This window comes from Heterodontus francisci, chromosome 18 (assembly GCF_036365525.1).
Source record: "Heterodontus francisci isolate sHetFra1 chromosome 18, sHetFra1.hap1, whole genome shotgun sequence".
NCBI lineage: Eukaryota > Metazoa > Chordata > Chondrichthyes > Heterodontiformes > Heterodontidae > Heterodontus > Heterodontus francisci.
The window spans coordinates 9,204,190-9,222,003 of NC_090388.1; the positions used below are offsets into that span (position 1 = coordinate 9,204,190).

General features: G+C 42.9%; 1 protein-coding gene and 1 long non-coding RNA gene across 7 annotated transcripts in view; one reads left to right on the forward strand and one right to left on the reverse strand.

Moving 5' to 3' along the window:
- The window catches only part of ppfibp1b (PPFIA binding protein 1b), a 180,907-nt gene that overhangs the window by 159,308 nt on the left and 3,785 nt on the right, over positions 1-17,814 (forward strand). For all 6 annotated transcript variants that reach the window (XM_068050205.1, XM_068050202.1, XM_068050208.1 and 3 more), the window contains 7 exons: positions 4,692-4,820; positions 7,153-7,303; positions 8,243-8,354; positions 9,457-9,545; positions 11,520-11,642; positions 13,060-13,185; positions 16,148-16,336. In XM_068050205.1, the coding sequence (XP_067906306.1) occupies positions 4,692-4,820; positions 7,153-7,303; positions 8,243-8,354; positions 9,457-9,545; positions 11,520-11,642; positions 13,060-13,185; positions 16,148-16,336 (919 nt within the window). The remainder of the gene's footprint in view (positions 1-4,691; positions 4,821-7,152; positions 7,304-8,242; positions 8,355-9,456; positions 9,546-11,519; positions 11,643-13,059; positions 13,186-16,147; positions 16,337-17,814) is intronic.
- Positions 4,631-15,554, reverse strand: LOC137379423 (uncharacterized). The gene is made up of 3 exons (XR_010976813.1): positions 15,455-15,554; positions 8,231-8,306; positions 4,631-4,832 (listed from the first exon to the last, which is right to left on the reverse strand). It is a non-coding gene; the product is annotated as an uncharacterized lncRNA (long non-coding RNA).

Consider the following 17,814-nt stretch of genomic DNA (forward strand, 5'->3'; position numbering starts at 1 on the left):
GCAGGTGGTGAGGAACCAACAAGAGGGAAAAACATACTTGACCTCATCCTCATCAATCTACCTGTTGCAGATGCATCTGTCCATGGCAGAATTGGTCAGAGTGACCATCACACAGTCCTATTGTGGAGACTAAGTCCCGTCTTCACATTGAGGGTATGCGCCATTGTGTTGTGTGGCACTACCACCGCGCTAAATGGGATAGATTTCGAACAGATCTAGCAACTCAAAACTGGGCATGCATGAGGCGCTGTGGACCATCAGCAGCAGCAGAATTGTATTCAACCACAATCTGTAACCTCGTGGCCCGGAACATCTCCCACTCTACCATTACCATCAAGCTGGGGGACCAACCATGGTTCAATAAAAAGTGCAGGAGGGCGTACCAGGAGCAGCACCAGGCATACCTAAAAATGATTTGTCAGTTTGGTGAAGCTACTGCCCAGGACTACTTGCATGCCAAACAGCAGAAGCAGCATGCGATCGATAGAGCTAAGCAATCCCACAACCTATGGATCAGATCTAAGCTCTGAGGTCCTACCACATCCAGTCGTGAATGGTGGTGGACAATTAAACAACTGACAGGAGGAGGAGGGTCCATTAATAGCACCATCCTCAATGATGAGGGAACCCAGCAAATCAGTGCAAAAGACCAGGCTGAAGCGTTTGCATTCATCTTCAGCCAGAAGTGCCAAGTGGATGATCCATCACTGCCTCCTCCTGAGATCCCCGGCATCACAGTCTTCAGCCAATCCGATTCGCTCCACATGATATCAAGAAATGGCGAAGGCACTGGATACGGCAAAGGCCATGGACCCTGACAACATTCCAAAAATAGTACTGAAGAGTTGTGCTCCAGAACTATCTGCACCCCGAGCCAAGCTGTTCTAGTGTAGCTACAACACTGGCATCTACCTGGCAATGTGGTAAATTGCCCAAGTATGTCCTGTACACACAAAGCAGGACAAATCCAACCCGACCAATTACCGCCCTATCCTCTCGATCATCAGCAAAGTGATGGAAGGGGTCAGCGACAGTGCTATCAAGTGGCACTTGCTCAGCAATAACCTACTCACAAATGCCAGGCAATGGTCATTTCAAGCAAGTGAGAATCTAACCATCTCCTCTTGATCAATGGCATTAACATTGCTGAATCCCCCACTATCAACATCCTGGGGGTTACCATTGACCAGAAACTGAACTGGACCAGCCACACACACACTGTGGCTACAAGAGCAAGTCAGAGGCTGGGAATTCTGTGGCGAGTAACTTGCCTCCTGATTTCCCCAATGCCTGTCCATCATCTCAAGGCACAAGTCAGGAGTGTGATGGAATGCTATCCACTTGCCTGGATGGGTGCAGCTCCAACAACACACAAGAAGCTCGATACCATCCAGGACAAAGCAACCCGCTTGATTGGTACCCCATCCACCACCTTCAACATTCACTCCTTTCACCACTGACGCACAGTGGCAGCAGTGTGTACCATCTACAAAGATGCACTGCAGCAACCCACCAAGGCTCCTTCGACAGCACCTTCCAAACCAGTGACATCTACCACCTACAAGGACAAGGGCAGCAGATGCATGGGAACATTACCACCTACTAGTTCCTCTCCAAGCTGCGTCCTGACTTGGAGCTATATTGCCGTTCCTTCACTGTTGCTGGGTCAAAATCCTAACACCCCAAGGACTGCAGCAGTTCAAGAAGGCAGCTCACCACCTTCTAAGGGCAATTAGGGATGGACAAGAAATGCTGGCTCAGCCAGCGACGCCCACATCCCATGAACAAATAAAAAAAAAGTTGTAAAATGCCATTGAACAATGAAATATATCATTATTACTAAACAAGTGAAAATCATCTCAACTTTGACATTGGACTTGAGACATCATTGGTGCAGAAGTGATGGCTTTGTCTTCTAAGGGTGATCAGATTGGAGGGAAAAGGCTGTTAGAGACTAGGACATCAACAAAAGTTGCATTTATATAGCGCCTTTAACATGGGGAAAAAATGTCTTTCACAAAGTCGCAATCGGAAAAAATGAGTACCAAATGAGAGGTGATATTCTGAGTGGTGTCCTAGTTTAGTCTTGGGTTTTAAGGATGCTCTTTAAGGAGGAGAGTGAGGTGCAGAGGCAGACAGATTTACAGAGGGAATTCCAGAGCGTCGGGCCCAGAAAGTTAAAGGCGCCACCAACAAGGCTGGAGTGAAGAATGAGCTGAAGTTTCGAGAAATTATAGCACAGAAACATGCCATTCGCCCCAACAGGTCCATACTGGTGTTTATGCTCCACACGAGCCTCCTCCTACTCTTCTTTTAGCCCCATCAACAAAAATAGATGAGTTTCAGCTGCAGATATTCTGAGGCAGGGGTGGAGACAGCCAGTGCTACAGAGGTGGAAATAAGTGCATTTTTTTTTGTGATGAGGATTGAGAGTCAGAAGCTCAGCTAGGGGTCAGATAGCATGCTGAGATTGCCAACGATTTGGTTTACCTTGAGATGGTGGCTGGGAGGGAGATGAAATCTTTCCCACAACTCCATAGTTTAAATCTCTCCAGTCAGATTCAGGAAATGAAATCGATGACAAGGGCCGAAGATGATGGATTTGGCCTTCCCAGTGTTTATATGAAGGAAATTGCAGCTCCTCATGACAGGATATCAGATGAGCAGGCTGATGATACAGAGGGATCAAGACAGCTGGTAGAGCTAGGTATCGTCAGTGTACATGTGGAAGCTGACCTTTGTCTGTGGTTGATTTCACCAAGGGTGGCATTTAGATGAGGAAGAGGAGGGGTCCAAGGACAGATTGTTGGGGAATTTTGGAGGATACTGATGTGGGAACTAAAGGGAAACCATAGCTGGAGACACGCTAAGAGTGGAGCCAAGCAGGGGCAAAAGGACGCAAGGCATTGGCAATGGTTGATGTGGCTGATTGTATGCAAAGCTGCAGGATGTTACTCGTGTCTTCGGACAGGGCCTTTTCATTTCTGTGGCAGGGATGGGAATCTGATTGGAGGGATTCGATGGTAGTAATCCGGCACCTGAGTCCAAAGGTGGGTTCAAGTCCCAATCCAGGACTTGTGCACAAAATTCAAGGCTGACACTACTGAGGGAGAACTACACTGCCAAAGATGCCATCTTTCACATTAATCAGAGACCCCATTACTCCCTCAGGTAGATGTAAAAGTACACATGTCACTATCTCTAAAAGCAGCAGGAGAGTTATTCCCGGTGCCTCAAACAGCACCACAAAAAACAGATTATACGGTCATTATCACATTGCTGTTTGTGGGGGCTTGCTGTGTGTAAATTGGCTGCTGCATTTTTCTCATTACAACTTCAAAAAGTTCCGATGAAGGGTCACTGACCCGAAACGTTAACCCTGCTTCTCTTTCCACAGATGGTGCCAGACCTGCTGAGTGGTTCCAGCATTTCTTGTTTTTATTTCAGATTTCCAGCATCCGCAGTATTTTGCTTTTATTCAAAAAGTACTCCATGGGCTATGAAGTGCTTTGGAACGGCCTGAGGTCATGAAAGGCACTATATAAATGCAAGTTCTTCAGTTTGGAGCACAGATTTAGGAGCTAACAACAGACTGGGGAGGAAAGGGGGGTTGGAAATAGGGTGGCAGTTTGCTGGGACAATGGGGTTAAGGGTTTTTTTTAATAGAGGAGGCCGATGAAAAGGCAGGGACAATACCTGAGAAGAGGAAATCATATACGATGTCAGCTAATGTGCAACTAGAGAAAGATGTGAATTTGAGGCTAAGGCAGAGGGAAGCTCTCCGGGATGATCTTGGAATAGTGGGCGTTTTGAGTCTGAGGAGTGTTAGACCGATAATGCTGGATGTGGTCCAGCCTGATCTGATTGCTAGCTAAACCAGTTCTGTGTCAGATATGTTCAAGTCTGCACCCTTGGGACTTGGGGGAACAGATGTGGGCACCATACTGGTGGGTCACCTGGAATCCGAGTGTAAAGATTTTGTTGCGGGCTAGGACATCAAAGATAGGTGTGAGGGAGCTGGTGAGTAGTTTGAAGGATGCAGAGCTATTGTGACAAATGGCGGGCCAATGGCTGCACAGTTGAAAAGTGAAGTAAGTGATCAGGGAGGTGGTTTTTTTTCAGAAATGGACACGGATGTGGCATTGAACGGTGGGGTAGTGGACTGCACGTGGTGAGGAATACAAGGAAGTAGTTAGACATGGTAAGATTGAGGGAGTGGTTATGCATATGGTTTAGATGGAGGGCGAGGTTTAGGAAGGATAGGATGTCTGTGAATTCAAAGAGAACAAGGAGCTGAGATGTAGATTGAAATCACCAAGGATGAGGAGTGTCACTCGGTGCAGAGGCTGAGGAAGGAGCATATCGCTGAGAAACTTGGGGTGTGGTTTGGTGAGAAGTAGACAATGAGGATATTAATGAAGAGGTGAGAAGGGTGGAACAAAGTGAAGAGCTTGAAAATACCAGAGCAGATTGGAAACGACTGCACTGTGATTTGGTGATAGCCATACGGTTTTGGGTAGGGCAGTTGGTAGAAAGTATAGTCAGGGAAGGAGGCTTCAATAAGGAGCAAAGTGTTGTCAAGTTTCATCAAAGCCACAATGTGCAATCAACAATAGAGTCCAAGATGGCAGTAGTGGAACCTACTTCGGGTAACATGAATTGAATGCTTCCTTTTGGGTTTTTATTAACAGGCTTAAAAGAAGTCAGTCAACCACCTTTAATCCTGATGACATGTCTGATACAGATTTCAAGAGAGGTGGAACCAGAAGTACGACAGGTCCCAAGCTCGGCTGGTCCCGGGATCTGCAGCACGCTAAAACGTACGATACAGTCTGAAATGTAAACACAAACTTAATGGATTTTAAGGTCTTTATGGATTTGTATTTCACTCTTTTCTCTGACCTCTGTCTATCATTCCTTGTAGCTGTGTAATAGATTTGCGCAATATATTTGTATTGAGAACATAAGAAGCAGGAGTAGGCCGTATGGCCCCTTGAGCCTGCTTCACCATTCACTAAGATAATGGCAGATCTTCTACCTGAACTCCACTTTCCTGTCTGATCCCCATATCCCTTGATTCCCTTAGGGACCAAAAATACTATTGATCTCTGTCTTGAATATACTCAACAACTGAGCATCCATAGCTCTGGGATAGAGAATTCATGTACATACATACGAACATACAAATTAGGAGCATGAGTAGACCATTTGGCCCCTCGAGCCTGCTTCACCATTTGATAAGATCATAGCTGATCTGAATGTGGCCTCAGCTCCACTTTCCTGTCTGCCTCCCATAACACTTGACTGTCTTGTCTATGGAGCAGCTATCAGCCTTGAATATATTCAACGGCCCAGCCTCTACTGCTCTCTGAGGAAGCAAATTCCACAGACTAACAACACTCAGAGGAAAAAATTTCACCTCATCTGTTTTAAATGGGAGACCCCTTATTTTAAACGGTATCCCCTAGTTCTATTCTTGCCCATAAGTGGAAACATCCTTCCAGCATCCACCCTGTCAAGTCCCCTGAGCATCATATGTTTCAATAAGATCACCTCTCATTCTTCTAAACTCCAATGGGTATAGGACCAACCTGTTCAATCTTTCCTCATAACCCCTGCATCCCAGGAATCAGTCGAGTGAACCTTCTCTGAACTCATCTCATTAAAACTTACGAAACTTACAAAATTCTCGCAGGGTGTGACAGGGTAGGTGTGGATAGGATGTTTCCTCTGGCTGGTGAGTCTAGAACCAAGGGACACAGTCTCAGAATAAGGGGTATGCCAGTTAAGACTGAGCTGAGGAGGAATTTCTTCACTCGGTGGTGTATCTTTGGCATTCTCTACCCCAGAGGGCTGTGGAAGCTCAATCATTAAGCATGTTCAAGACAGAAATTGATAGATTTCTAAATACTAATGACATCAAAGGATATAGGGATAGTGGGGAAAATAGCATGTAGTTATGTGATCTCTGGCTGAGCAACATCGACGGGCTGAATGGCCTACTCCTGCTCCTATTTCCTATGATCGTATGAACTACTCATGCAATTTTATGCTTTCTTAAGGGGGCCAAAACTGTACACAGATGTGGTCTCTCTAAGGCCCTGCATAGCTGTAACAAAATTTCCCCACTTTTATATTGTATTCCCCTTGCAATAAACCACAATATTCCATTTGCCTAATCACTTGCTGTACCTGCATACTAAGTTTTTATGATTCATGTGCCAGGACACTCAGATCCCTCTACTGCAGAGTTCTGCATTCTGTCTCCTTTTAAATAATCTATTTTTTCCATTCTTGCTGCCAAAGTGGACAAGTTTACATTTTCCCACCTTATACTCCATCTGCCAATTTTTTGCCCACTCACTTAACCTATCTATATCCCTTTGTAGATTCTCTGTCCTCTTGACAAATTACCTATCTTTGTGCCATCTGCAAATTTAGCTACCATACATTCTTTCCCTTCATCCAAGTCATTGATATAGATTGTAAATAGTTGAGGCCCCAGCACTGATCCCTGTGGCACTCCACTAGTCGCATCCTGCCAACCCAAAAACACCCCATTTATCCCTACTCTCTGCTTCCTGTTGGCTAAGCAATCCTCTATTCATGCTGTGCCGAAGGGCCTGTTTCTGTGCTGTATAACTCTATGCTAATATGTTATTCCCTGCACCATGAACTCTTATTTTGTGGAGTAACCTTTGATGAACCCAGAGAGTGGTGAGCCTGTGGAATTCACTACCACAGAAAGCCGTTGAGGCCAAAACTCCTTCAAGAAGGAGTTAGATATAGCTCTTGGGTCTAAAGGGATCAAAGGGTATGGGGCAAAAGCGGGAACAGGCTACTGAGTTGGATGATCAACCATGATCATAATGAATGGCGGAGCAGGCTCGAAGGACCGAATGGCCTACTCCTATTTTCTATGTTTCTGTGTGGCATCTTTTATCAAATGCTTTTTGGAAATCCATGTAGACCACATCTACAGGTTCCCCTTTATGCACATGGCTTGGGGTTTTCTTTATTTAATCTGTGAACTCTTCAGAATAAATGGCTTGCCTAGTGTCATGGATTTAACAATATGGTAATTTAAGCAGAACTTTACTTTCTGAATGTAATTGATCACTAATTTGAGGCACAAAAACAATTTCTCTGCAGTGATCTGGATGCTCCATTTGCAAAGTGGAGCAGAGAGCAGGTGTGCAACTGGCTGCACGACCAAGGACTGGGCATGTATGTGGGGGCTTCCAAATCCTGGATCACTTCAGGCCAGACTTTGCTGCACGCATCTCAGCAGGACCTGGAGCGGGTGAGTCAAATTACTTGCATTTATATAGCATCTTTAAAGTGGGAAAGCGTTCTTAGGCGTTTCACAGCAGTGTAATCAGACAAAAGATTATCTCGAGCCAAAGGAGGACATATTGGGACAGTTGACTCAGAGAGGGGTTTTAAGTAGGGCCTTAAAGGGTGGTGGGGGGTGGTGTTTGGGAGGGAATTCCAGAGCTTCGGGTCTAGACAGCTGAAGGCATGGCCACCAATAGTGGAGCAAAGAGAGTGGGACACCTTTCATCTGGGTGAATGTGACTTTCTAAACAACAAGGTGTATGTGTATCTGAAACTCTTAACATTATAATGATTCAATTCTTTTTAACAACTAATATAGAATGTAAACAGTAGGCTGGCTGACTCATTCTGGCAGTAGAGACAAGGATGAACTCGGGGGTGGATTTCCAGCTTTGCCTGTTAATTGTATTTACCAAGCCTGATTGGAATTGGAATTTCTTGTCTGTGATAAATGAAATGTTCCATCTCCTGGGGAGTGGTAAATATAATTGGCAAAGCTGCATGTCTATCTCCTAACAGTTGACTAAAGCAAGTCCACAGGTCCGATTGTGTTAATCAATAGAGGGGCCGAGTTAACTGTCAGCAAACTGTCTCTACTAGCTAATTCCTAATTGCTTTTCATTTTCAGTCCACAACAAGGCATATGTAACCAGTATTTGCAAAATTCAGCAGAGTCCTTCCTGTCCACTTAACCATTAATTTTTTCACCATGTTCGATCTATTTTAACAACATTAATTTGCATATCTAGCACAGTAAAGTGTTTCCTAAAGAACAGTGTGCATTGTTGTGAAAGGTGTTAATATAGAGATGTTCTAATTCAGTGCCAATTGCAATAAATGAATAGCGATCGAACAATAAGTTCTTGAAGGATCAGATCATTCTTTGACCAACCTGTTTGTGTAGGAACTCGGGATCAAGCATCCTCTGCACAGAAAGAAGTTGCAGCTTGCTTTGCAGGCATTTGGCTCTGAAGAGGAAGATAACAAAGGAAAGTTGGATTACAATTGGGTCACAAGTGAGTAGAATGATGTTTCTCACCACTTTGCAAAGACCAACAGTTGCAGTTAGTTTAAGAAGCTATGACCATCACTTAGGTATATTAATTGCATTTGAAATATGTTCTAGGCCAGCTTGGGTGGTGTGGTCAGTAATGGGAATAACATTGAAGGGAAGAGAAGACTAATGTTAACTGAATCTGTCTGAAAGCATTTCTGAAACCCAGAAGATTAATCAAATTTGTCGAGGAGAAGGCTGCCTGACTAGAGATGTTGGATAGAAGAAAAAGCTTGGAGGAGGGAGAAATCCCTTTAATAATCATGCTGTTTTCTTTCAAAATAAGTCATTTATATAGGATGTGCTGAATAATTTCTTGGTGGTTGAATATATCTGCATTGATTAACATTCATCAGTATAGTTTATTTGATAAAATTTGTGGTAAATATTACAAGTTAGAAAGAAACCTTTAAAATAATTCTGAATAGTATTTTAAAAGAAAAAAGTGCATTTATATAGTGCCTTTTACGACTACCAGACATCTCAAAGCGCTTTACAGCCAATGAAGCACTTTTTGAAGTTCAGTCACTGTTCTAATGCAGCAAACGCGTCGGGCATTTGGTGCACAGCAAACTTCCTCAAACAACAATGTGATAATTTTGGAAAAATGTAAATTGGAAGGAATTCAAACACTGGCAGTTGCTCTCAAACACTTGCACATTTTTGTACTAGCAGCTTTTAATGTGACTGCTGTTTGTTACACCCTGATTGCTAAAGTACTCCCCCACAGGCTGTATTCCTCTGTGGCTCGGACCAGAGCATTAGAGACCACTAGCTATATTTATTTGAAAAGGATGCAAAGGTTTTGAAGCCCTTAACCAGACTACATGCAGTTAATTTAATGCACATTTTGAAACCTGAATTTTAATTAAAATTTTGAGTGTTAAAGGCTTCTATTGAAGTTCAAATGCTCTTGTATTGTGTTGCTTCAATCTGCTGAAAACTCCACATAATCCTTAGCTGGCAATTTCCGAATCAAGTATTGCACATTGTTTTGAACATACATTTTCCAATGCAGTTTCTTTCTCCTCAAAGTAGTAAGTATAATAATTTATGCACATTAGGATGGCTGGATGATATTGGATTACCCCAGTACAAGACTCAGTTTGATGAAGGAAGAGTTGATGGTCGAATGCTCCACTATATGACGGTGGTAAGTAAATTCTTTTGTTTTAAATGCGAGTGTTCTACTTTTCTTTAAAAAAAAACATGATTTAATTGATTTTAATATACATCCGAATTATATTTTTAACTGTGTACCCCTGTTTCTCAGTGGATTTCACAAGGATAATATGATTCACCTAGTATTTTAGTTTACATTGACTGTCTTTACCCAGACCATTCCTTCAAATCACTTCAAAGATGAAAATGTCCTCTGGAAAGGGCAAGTAACAAGACTCTTGGGAGGGCAAATAAATCTTGAAAAACAAAGCTTAAAGTGAGGTTCCACCCAAGGATGGGAATATCTCTGATACTGCGCAGTAGCTCAAGAATGCAGCAGGTCAGAGACAGGCTGTTACTTTCCTAGACTGGTATTTCTCATTAAATGTATTGTCTTTAGAAGAAATGTTTGAGACATTGGCAACAATATTAGAACACCAGTTGAAACGTTGTACTTTTTCCAGTTTCCCCAGGCGTTGAATCATTTCCAGCAAAGATGGTCCAGTATATTCAAACATACTTCAAACTGTGAAGGAGGTGGGGGTGGTGTTGAGTGTGAAAGGGAAAGGCAAATTGTAAAATCAAGACTATTAAAACAATTACTGTCTTAGCAAATTCTATTAAGATACAAGAAGTTTCCAAACAAACCATATTTAACAAAGTTGAAGTTGCATATTGCAAGTAATTCAAAGCAATTTATTCTAAAATAGTGAATTTCAAGCAATGAAGAAAAATGCATTTAAATCTTAGATTCTAAGGTTCATGTATATATTCATGTGATTTGTGCTGATTTTTTTTATCCTAGTGTCCTGCTGTGCTTATTTGAAAAAGCAAAGATGATCGCTGCACTCTGTGTATTTGCCTGGCTTTTAGCCATTTAAAGAAACTGCCCCTTGGAAATAATGTCTGAGTTTGGCCTGAAACAGCCAGCTGCTATCGAAGTCCTACTGTTATTGCTGTTGTCAGTCACTGTAAATACTATCCCTTGAAACTTTGCCAAGGGAAATATTATGGATATTCTGTTCGTGTCTAGTTTGTACCCTACTCTAGGTACATCTTAATTTAACCTCTGTTGATCTTAAAATATGTTTTAAGTGTTTCACTGGAGTGTTAAATATCCATTGAACTAACAAAGTAAATACTCCTAAACATGCAGGTTTTGTTAGAAAACTGTATTTGTATAAATTAGCAAGTACCTGCCACTTTCCTGTGGCCCTTTTACTCTATCTGCTTGCTTTTATAATTGCAGTTCAATTTGTGTCTCCTTCACTTAAATAAGTTTTTTTTTTAAACACAAACACTTGCATTTTAAAAAGCACTTATCCCGTCCTAAAACACTTCAGCCACTGGATTACTTCAGAGCAGTCACTGTTACGTAGCTTAATGCAGCAGATTAGCATACTGTTTTTGGTGGTGATTGTGGGAGGAATATTGGAGGACACCAGAATTAACACTCTGCCCTTCTTTGAATAGTGTCACAAGATCTTTTACAGTCACCTTAGCAACCAGACAGGACCTTGCTTTAAATAGAAAGGCAGCACCTGCAACAGTGCAGCACTCCTTCAGTACTGCACTGAAGTGTCACTCAGTCTCTGGAGCAGGACTTGAACTCGTGTCTCTGAGGTAACAGGGCAACCAAATGAGAAATGCTGATATCTTAATGAGAAGGTAAAGGAAAGAAACAGGCACCGACAGGCAGGAGCTATGGTTATCGAGCAGGAGCCTGCAACTTCAGAAGGGCTGTACCCTGGAGTTAGAGTAGGAATGCTTTGTGACAAATGCTGTTAGGCCAGTGTGTTGACGCTGAAAACACCGCTTGTATCTCAACATCAATTTGCAGTTATATATCAGTGATGAAGTTAACATTTATATCCCATGTGTTTTCACTGTTGTATTGTGAGGGTCTGGTGTAGTTTCTGCCTTCATTTGTTCAAGTTGCTTTCTTTCTCATTCTCTACTTTTATAGGATGATCTGTTGTCGCTGAAAGTTGGAAGTGTTCTCCATCACCTCAGCATCAAGCAGGCAATTCAAGTTCTCAGAATAAATAATTTTGAAGCTAATTGTCTTCGTAGAAGGCCATCTGATGAGGTACCAGTAAAGGTTACTATGAGTGAATGTTAGGACAATTGGTGCCATTGTCCTTTGGGGCATGAATATGCTTGACCTAGGCCCAGTGAAATTCTGAATCCTTTTTAAAAAAAATTTCTCATGGGATGTGGGCGTCGCTGGCTAGGCCAGCATTTATTGCCCAAACCTAATTGCCCTTGAGAAGGTGGTGGTGAGCTGCCTTCTAGAACCGCTGCAGTCCATGTGGTGTAGATACACCTACAGTGCTGTTAGGGAGTTCCAGGATTTTGACCCAGTGACAGTGAAGGAATGGCGATTATAGCTCCAAGTCAGGATGTTGATAGTGGAGGATTCAGAGATCGTAATGCCATTGAATGTCGAGGGGAGATTGTTAGATTTTCTCTTCTATGGCAGATAGTCATTGCCTGGCATTTGTGTGGCACGAATATTACTTGCCACTTAGCAGCCCAAGCCTGGATATTGTCCAGGTCCAGCTGCATTTCTACACTGACTGCTTTAGTATCTGAGGAGGCGCGAATGGTGCTGAACATTGTGCAATCATCAGTGAACATCTCCACTTCTCACCTTATGATGGAGGGCAGGTCATTGATGAAGCAGCTGTAGATGGTTGGGCTGGTAGGACACTACCCTGAGGAACTCCTGCAGTGATGCCCTGGAGCTGAGATGATTGGCTGCAGCAACCAAAACCATCTTCCTTTGTGCTAAGTATGGCTTTCGCCCTGATTCCCATTGACTTGAGTTTTTCTAGGGCTCCTTGATGCCATACTCAGTCAAACTGTTGGTGTTGAACGAAGGCTAGGCACTTCTGACTGTGGCATAGATGATCAGAGAATCAGGAGGAGGTATCCATGGGATAGTCTCATGCACTTTACTGCTGGCAGAGTGGAATTGATAAAAACAAAAAGCTGGGGAGCAGTTTGTTTAGGGAAGTGAAGGGGATAATCAAAGGATGGATATATTCCCTGAAACAACTTTTTTTCTTCATGCATCTGGTGCCACTGTTCATTCTCCCCTCTGATAGGCATCACAACACCCCAGCCTTGTACTGCTAGTGTTCCTTCCCCTCTGAGTTAATGCCCACAGCATGACTGCAGCAAGCATCACTGTTCTCTAAATTAAATTAATCTTTATTTTAGAAGCATTTCTGAGCAATTGTATTAACCTAGTTTGTTGCTGTTAACGTTTGAGAGTTGGAAAGAAATTATGAGCACCTCATTGGATGCCAGGCATGTATCTAGAGAGAGAGAATTTGCATTTATATTGGCACCTTTCACAACCTGGATGTCCCAAAGTACTTTTGAATATACTTAATGTTATATAATAGTGAGATGCAGACTGCTGTACAGGATTTCAGTCTGCATAATCTCTTAAATTTGTGAGGAAATAAAATTTGAATCTTTTTTTTTTTATCTCCTAGAATAACATCAGCCCCGCTGAAGTCTCCCAGTGGACAAATCACAGAGTGATGGAATGGCTACGATCAGCAGACCTGGCAGAATACGCACCCAATCTGCGAGGTAGTGGCGTGCACGGTGGATTAATGGTAAGACGAAAGTGGGCAGACATATATATCAAGTTATTTAATAGCTACAATTGCATTGGCTTAGTTAATCTCCTCTTAGTACGAAGATACTTTTTAAAATTTGTTAATGGGATGGGAGTGTCGCAGGCAAGGCCAGCATTTATTGCCCAAACCTAATTGCCCTTGAGAAGGTGGTGGTGAGCTGCTGCCTTGAATCGCTGCAGTCCATGTGGTGTAGGTACACCTCAGTGCTGTTAGGAAGGGAGTTCCAGGATTTGATCCAGCGACAGTGAAGGAACGGCGATATAGTTCCAAGTCAGGATGATGTGTGTCTTGGAGGGGAACTTACAGGTGGTAGTGTTCCCCTGTGTCTGCTGCCCATGCCCTTCTAGGTGGTAGAGGTCGCGGGTTTGGAAGATGCTGTCGAAGGACCTGCAGCAGGCGAGTTGCTGCAGTGCATCTTGTAGACGGTACACACTGCTGCTACATTGTGCCAGTGGTGGAGGAATGAATGTTTAAGCTGGTGGATGGGGTGCTGATCAAACAGACCGCTTTGTCCTGTATGGTGTCGAGCTTCTTGAGTGTTGGAGCTGCACTCATCCGAGCAAGTGGAGAGTATTCCATCACACTCCTGACTTGTGCCTTGTAGATGGTGGACAGGCTTTGGGGTGTCGGGAGGTGAGTTACTCACCACAGAATTCCCAGCCACTGACCTGCCTCTTGTAGCCACGGTATTTATATGACTGGTCCAGTTCAATTTCTGGTCAGTGGTAACCCCCAGGATGATGATGAGGGATTCAACCATGCTAATGCTGTTGAACATCAAAGGGAGATGGTTAGATTCCCTCTTGTTGGCGATGGTCATTGCCTGGCACATACATGGCAGAAATGTTACTTGTTATTTATCAGCCCAAGCTCCTGAATGTTGTTCAGGTCTTGCTGCATGCAGGCATGGGTTCTGCTTCAGTATTTGAGGAGTTGCGAATGGTACTGAACACTGCAATCATCAGCAAATATCCCCACTTCTGACCTTATGATCGAGGGAAGGTCATTGATGAAGCAGGTTGAACCAAGGACTCTACCCTGAGGAACTCCTGCAGTGATATCCTGGGGCTGAGATGATTGGCTTCCAACAACCACAACTATCTTTCTTTGTGCTAGGTATGACTCCAACCAGTGGAGACTTTTCGCCCTGATTCCCATTGCTTTCAATTTGCTAGGGCTGTTTGATGCCACACTTGGTCAGACCAACTAGGAGCAGAAGTAGGCCATTCGGCCCTTCCAGTCTGCTCTGCCATTCTATAATATCATGGCTGATGTGTTTGTGGACTCAACTGTACTTTCCTGCCTACCCCTTATACCCTTAGATTCTTGACAAACAAGGGAGTCAATCTACCTCTGCCTTAAAAACATTCACCCTGCCTCCACTGCTCTCCAGGGAAGAAAATTCCATAGACTCTCAACCCTCAGAAAACATTTCTCCTCATCTCTGTCTTAAACATGAGACCTTATTTTTAAACTGTGCCCCCTAGTTTTAGTCTCTCCCACAAGGGGAAACATACTTTCAACACCCACCCTGTCAAGTCCCCTCAGGATCTTGTATGGTTTCAGTAAGATTACCTCTCATTCTTCTAAACTCCAATGAGTACAGACCCAACCTGTCCAACCTTCCTTCATAAGATAACCCTCCCATCCCAGGAGTCAGTCGAGTGAACCTTCTCTGAACTGCTTTCTTGATGTCAGGGGTAGTCACTCTCACTTAACCTCTGGAATTCAGCTCTTTTGTCCATGCTTGGACCAAGACTGTAATGAGGTCTGGAGCTGAGTGGCCCTGGCAGAACGCAAACTGAGCATCAGTGAGCAGGTTGTTGCTGAGTAAGTGCTGCTTGATAGCCCTGTCAATGACACCTTCACTTTGCTGATGATTGAGTGTAGACTGATGAGGTGGTAATTGGCCGGATTGGATTTTGTGGACAGTGCAATTTTCCACATTGTGCAGTCGATGCCAGTGTTGTAGCCATACTGGAACAGCTTGGCTAAGGGTGCAACTAGTTCTGGACCGCAAGTCTTCAGTTTTCCAGCCAGGATATTGTCAGGGCCCATAACCTTTGCTGTATCCAGTGCCTTCAGCTGTTCCTTAGTATCTTATACATATTGTAAAACTGGCATCACTCTAGTAGTCTGTCTATTTACAGACCCCAAATGAAACAAGAGTGACAAAGTGGAGTACAAGTTGGGTGCTGAGGCAGTCAGCCATTGCCTGTATTAGTGTTCGGAATGATGCACTTACCTGATACTTTAGGAAAAGGTGGATTGCAAGAAAAATCGTCAGTGGATGCTGGAAATCTGGAAATAAAAAACATAAATAGCTGGAAATAATCAGGTCTGGCAGCATCTGTCGAGAGAAAAACAGGGTTAATGTTTCAAGTCAATGGCCTTTCATCAGAACTGGAAAAAGCTGGAGATTAACAGCTTGTAAGCAAGTGCAGAGGTAGAGAAAGAAAGGTTGGACCAGGAGCCTTTGTTCTTTCCTGCATCCAAGCCTGCAAAGCTTTTCCCTACCTCTGTACTTGCTTAAAATCTGTTAACTTTCTGCTTTTATTTCACTTTTTTTTAAACCTTAGAGCATTGTAACAGTTGCCAGAACACTGATTTTTGATACGCTGGTAACTGTTGAAGCCAGTATAGTCTGTCGGAAGGCGGTGGCTATTTGTTTCTTGGCATATCCACATGAGTGGAAGAACTTGTTTTCTCCAGTCGAAACCAAATATAACTTCAGGGCTGCAGCTGTGGGCAGGCTGAGATGTACACACAGGAACTCAAGAAATAGGAGCAGGAGTAGACCATATGGCCTGTCAAGACAAGGGTAGGGGCAGAGGTGCACAATGTTGCAAAATTGGCAATAAGCAGTTTTGATAAACTTGGTTTAGCTGATGATGGATAGTATATTATAATCTAAAAATGCCTCCTCTTCCATCTTCAGGTATTAGAACCTCGTTTTAATGTGGAAACACTAGCGATGTTGCTAAACATCCCTCCCAACAAGACACTACTTAGACGACACTTAGCTACTCACTTTAATTTGCTGGTTGGTCCTGATGCTCAACAGCAGAAGCGAGAGACTGTGGAATCCCCAGACTATTCTCTCCTTACAGCCACTGCCAAAGTAAAGGTGGGTGAAAACAATTCTGTGCAAAGTGCACCTTCACTGTTGATGCTCTCCTTATTCTATGTGTTATTGCATTGATATTCTTGGATGCCTATTGCAAACTACTAAAATCAACAATTCAAAGTCTCATCTGGGTATATTCAACAAGCTTGTTGAAGCTTATCCTTTACATTGCAGGCACAGAAGCATTCTGGCATTGCCAGATTATTAGAGCTTTTCTTCACAATCTCTCATTCTTGTATTATTCTAGTGAATCTTTGCTGTGCCCTTTCAACAGTTTTAATATTCTTTCTGTCATGAGGTGCCCAGAACTGATGATGTAGTTAAAATAAATTGTCTGCCAATTTAGCCACTATCCCAAATAACTTTCTAAAATTTATCTGATAATCTATACTGGAAAAAAAACTGAAGATTAGAAGAAGCAGTGATGAAGGGAAGGAAGATCACATGCTTTGTATGCATTTAACAAAACACTGCCTAGAGTTATATAGTTGATCTTTTGTCCTTTATTAACTTCGAAACTTGGAACTCTTGATATCATTTTGATCCCTGATGTTTAACTGCCATAGAAGAAAGAATCCTACACTCTAAACCAAGCTAAAGTTCAGCAAAGCACCTGTCAGTTGTTCATTTGCCACCATTGACTGTGGATGCTCTGTCTTTGAGTATATTCAAGGCTGAGATCACTAGTTTCCTTTAGTCTAAGGGAATCCAGGGATAAAAACATAAGAAATAGGAGCAGGAGTAGACCATACGATCCCTCAAGGCTGCTCTGCCATTCAATAGGATTGTGGCTGATCTGCCTCAACTCCACGTTTACGCCTAATCCCTATATCCCTTGATTCCCTGAGCGATCAAAAACCTGTCAAAGGATCGGGCAGAAAATTGGAGTTGAGGTCGAAGATCAGCCGTGATCTTAGTGATTGGAAGAGTTAATATTCAACTATGAAGACTGAATCAAATCTAACGCACTTGCAGCAATATTCTCCTCCTGAATTTAATTCCACTATAATATGCCTCTGTGGTTTGTAATGGAAGATTACACTCTGATTTCCATTTCATTTCCCTAGCCTTCCCAGTCACTATGGCTCTGAACCATAGGGACTGGAGGAAGCCATTCAGTCCTCAAGCCTATTCTACTGTTCAATTAGATCGTAGCTGATATGGACCTTAACTCCATTCACCCCACCGTGGTTCCATAACCCTTAATACCTTTACCTAACAAAATATCAATCTCAATTTTGAAATTTTCCATTGACCCCCCCCCCCCCCCCAGCCTCAACCAAGATGTGAATTGGTTGTAGTCTGAAGCATGTACCCTGGTTTGAAGTAAGATTGAGGGCAAAGGATATCAAATTTAATTATTTACGCTGGTTAAATCTGGTTAGTAATGTTGAGATGAGGACTTGACTTAAATATTTATATTTAGTTTATTTATACTCTGTTTTGATATTATGAAGTTCAGTGCTATGAATTAACTT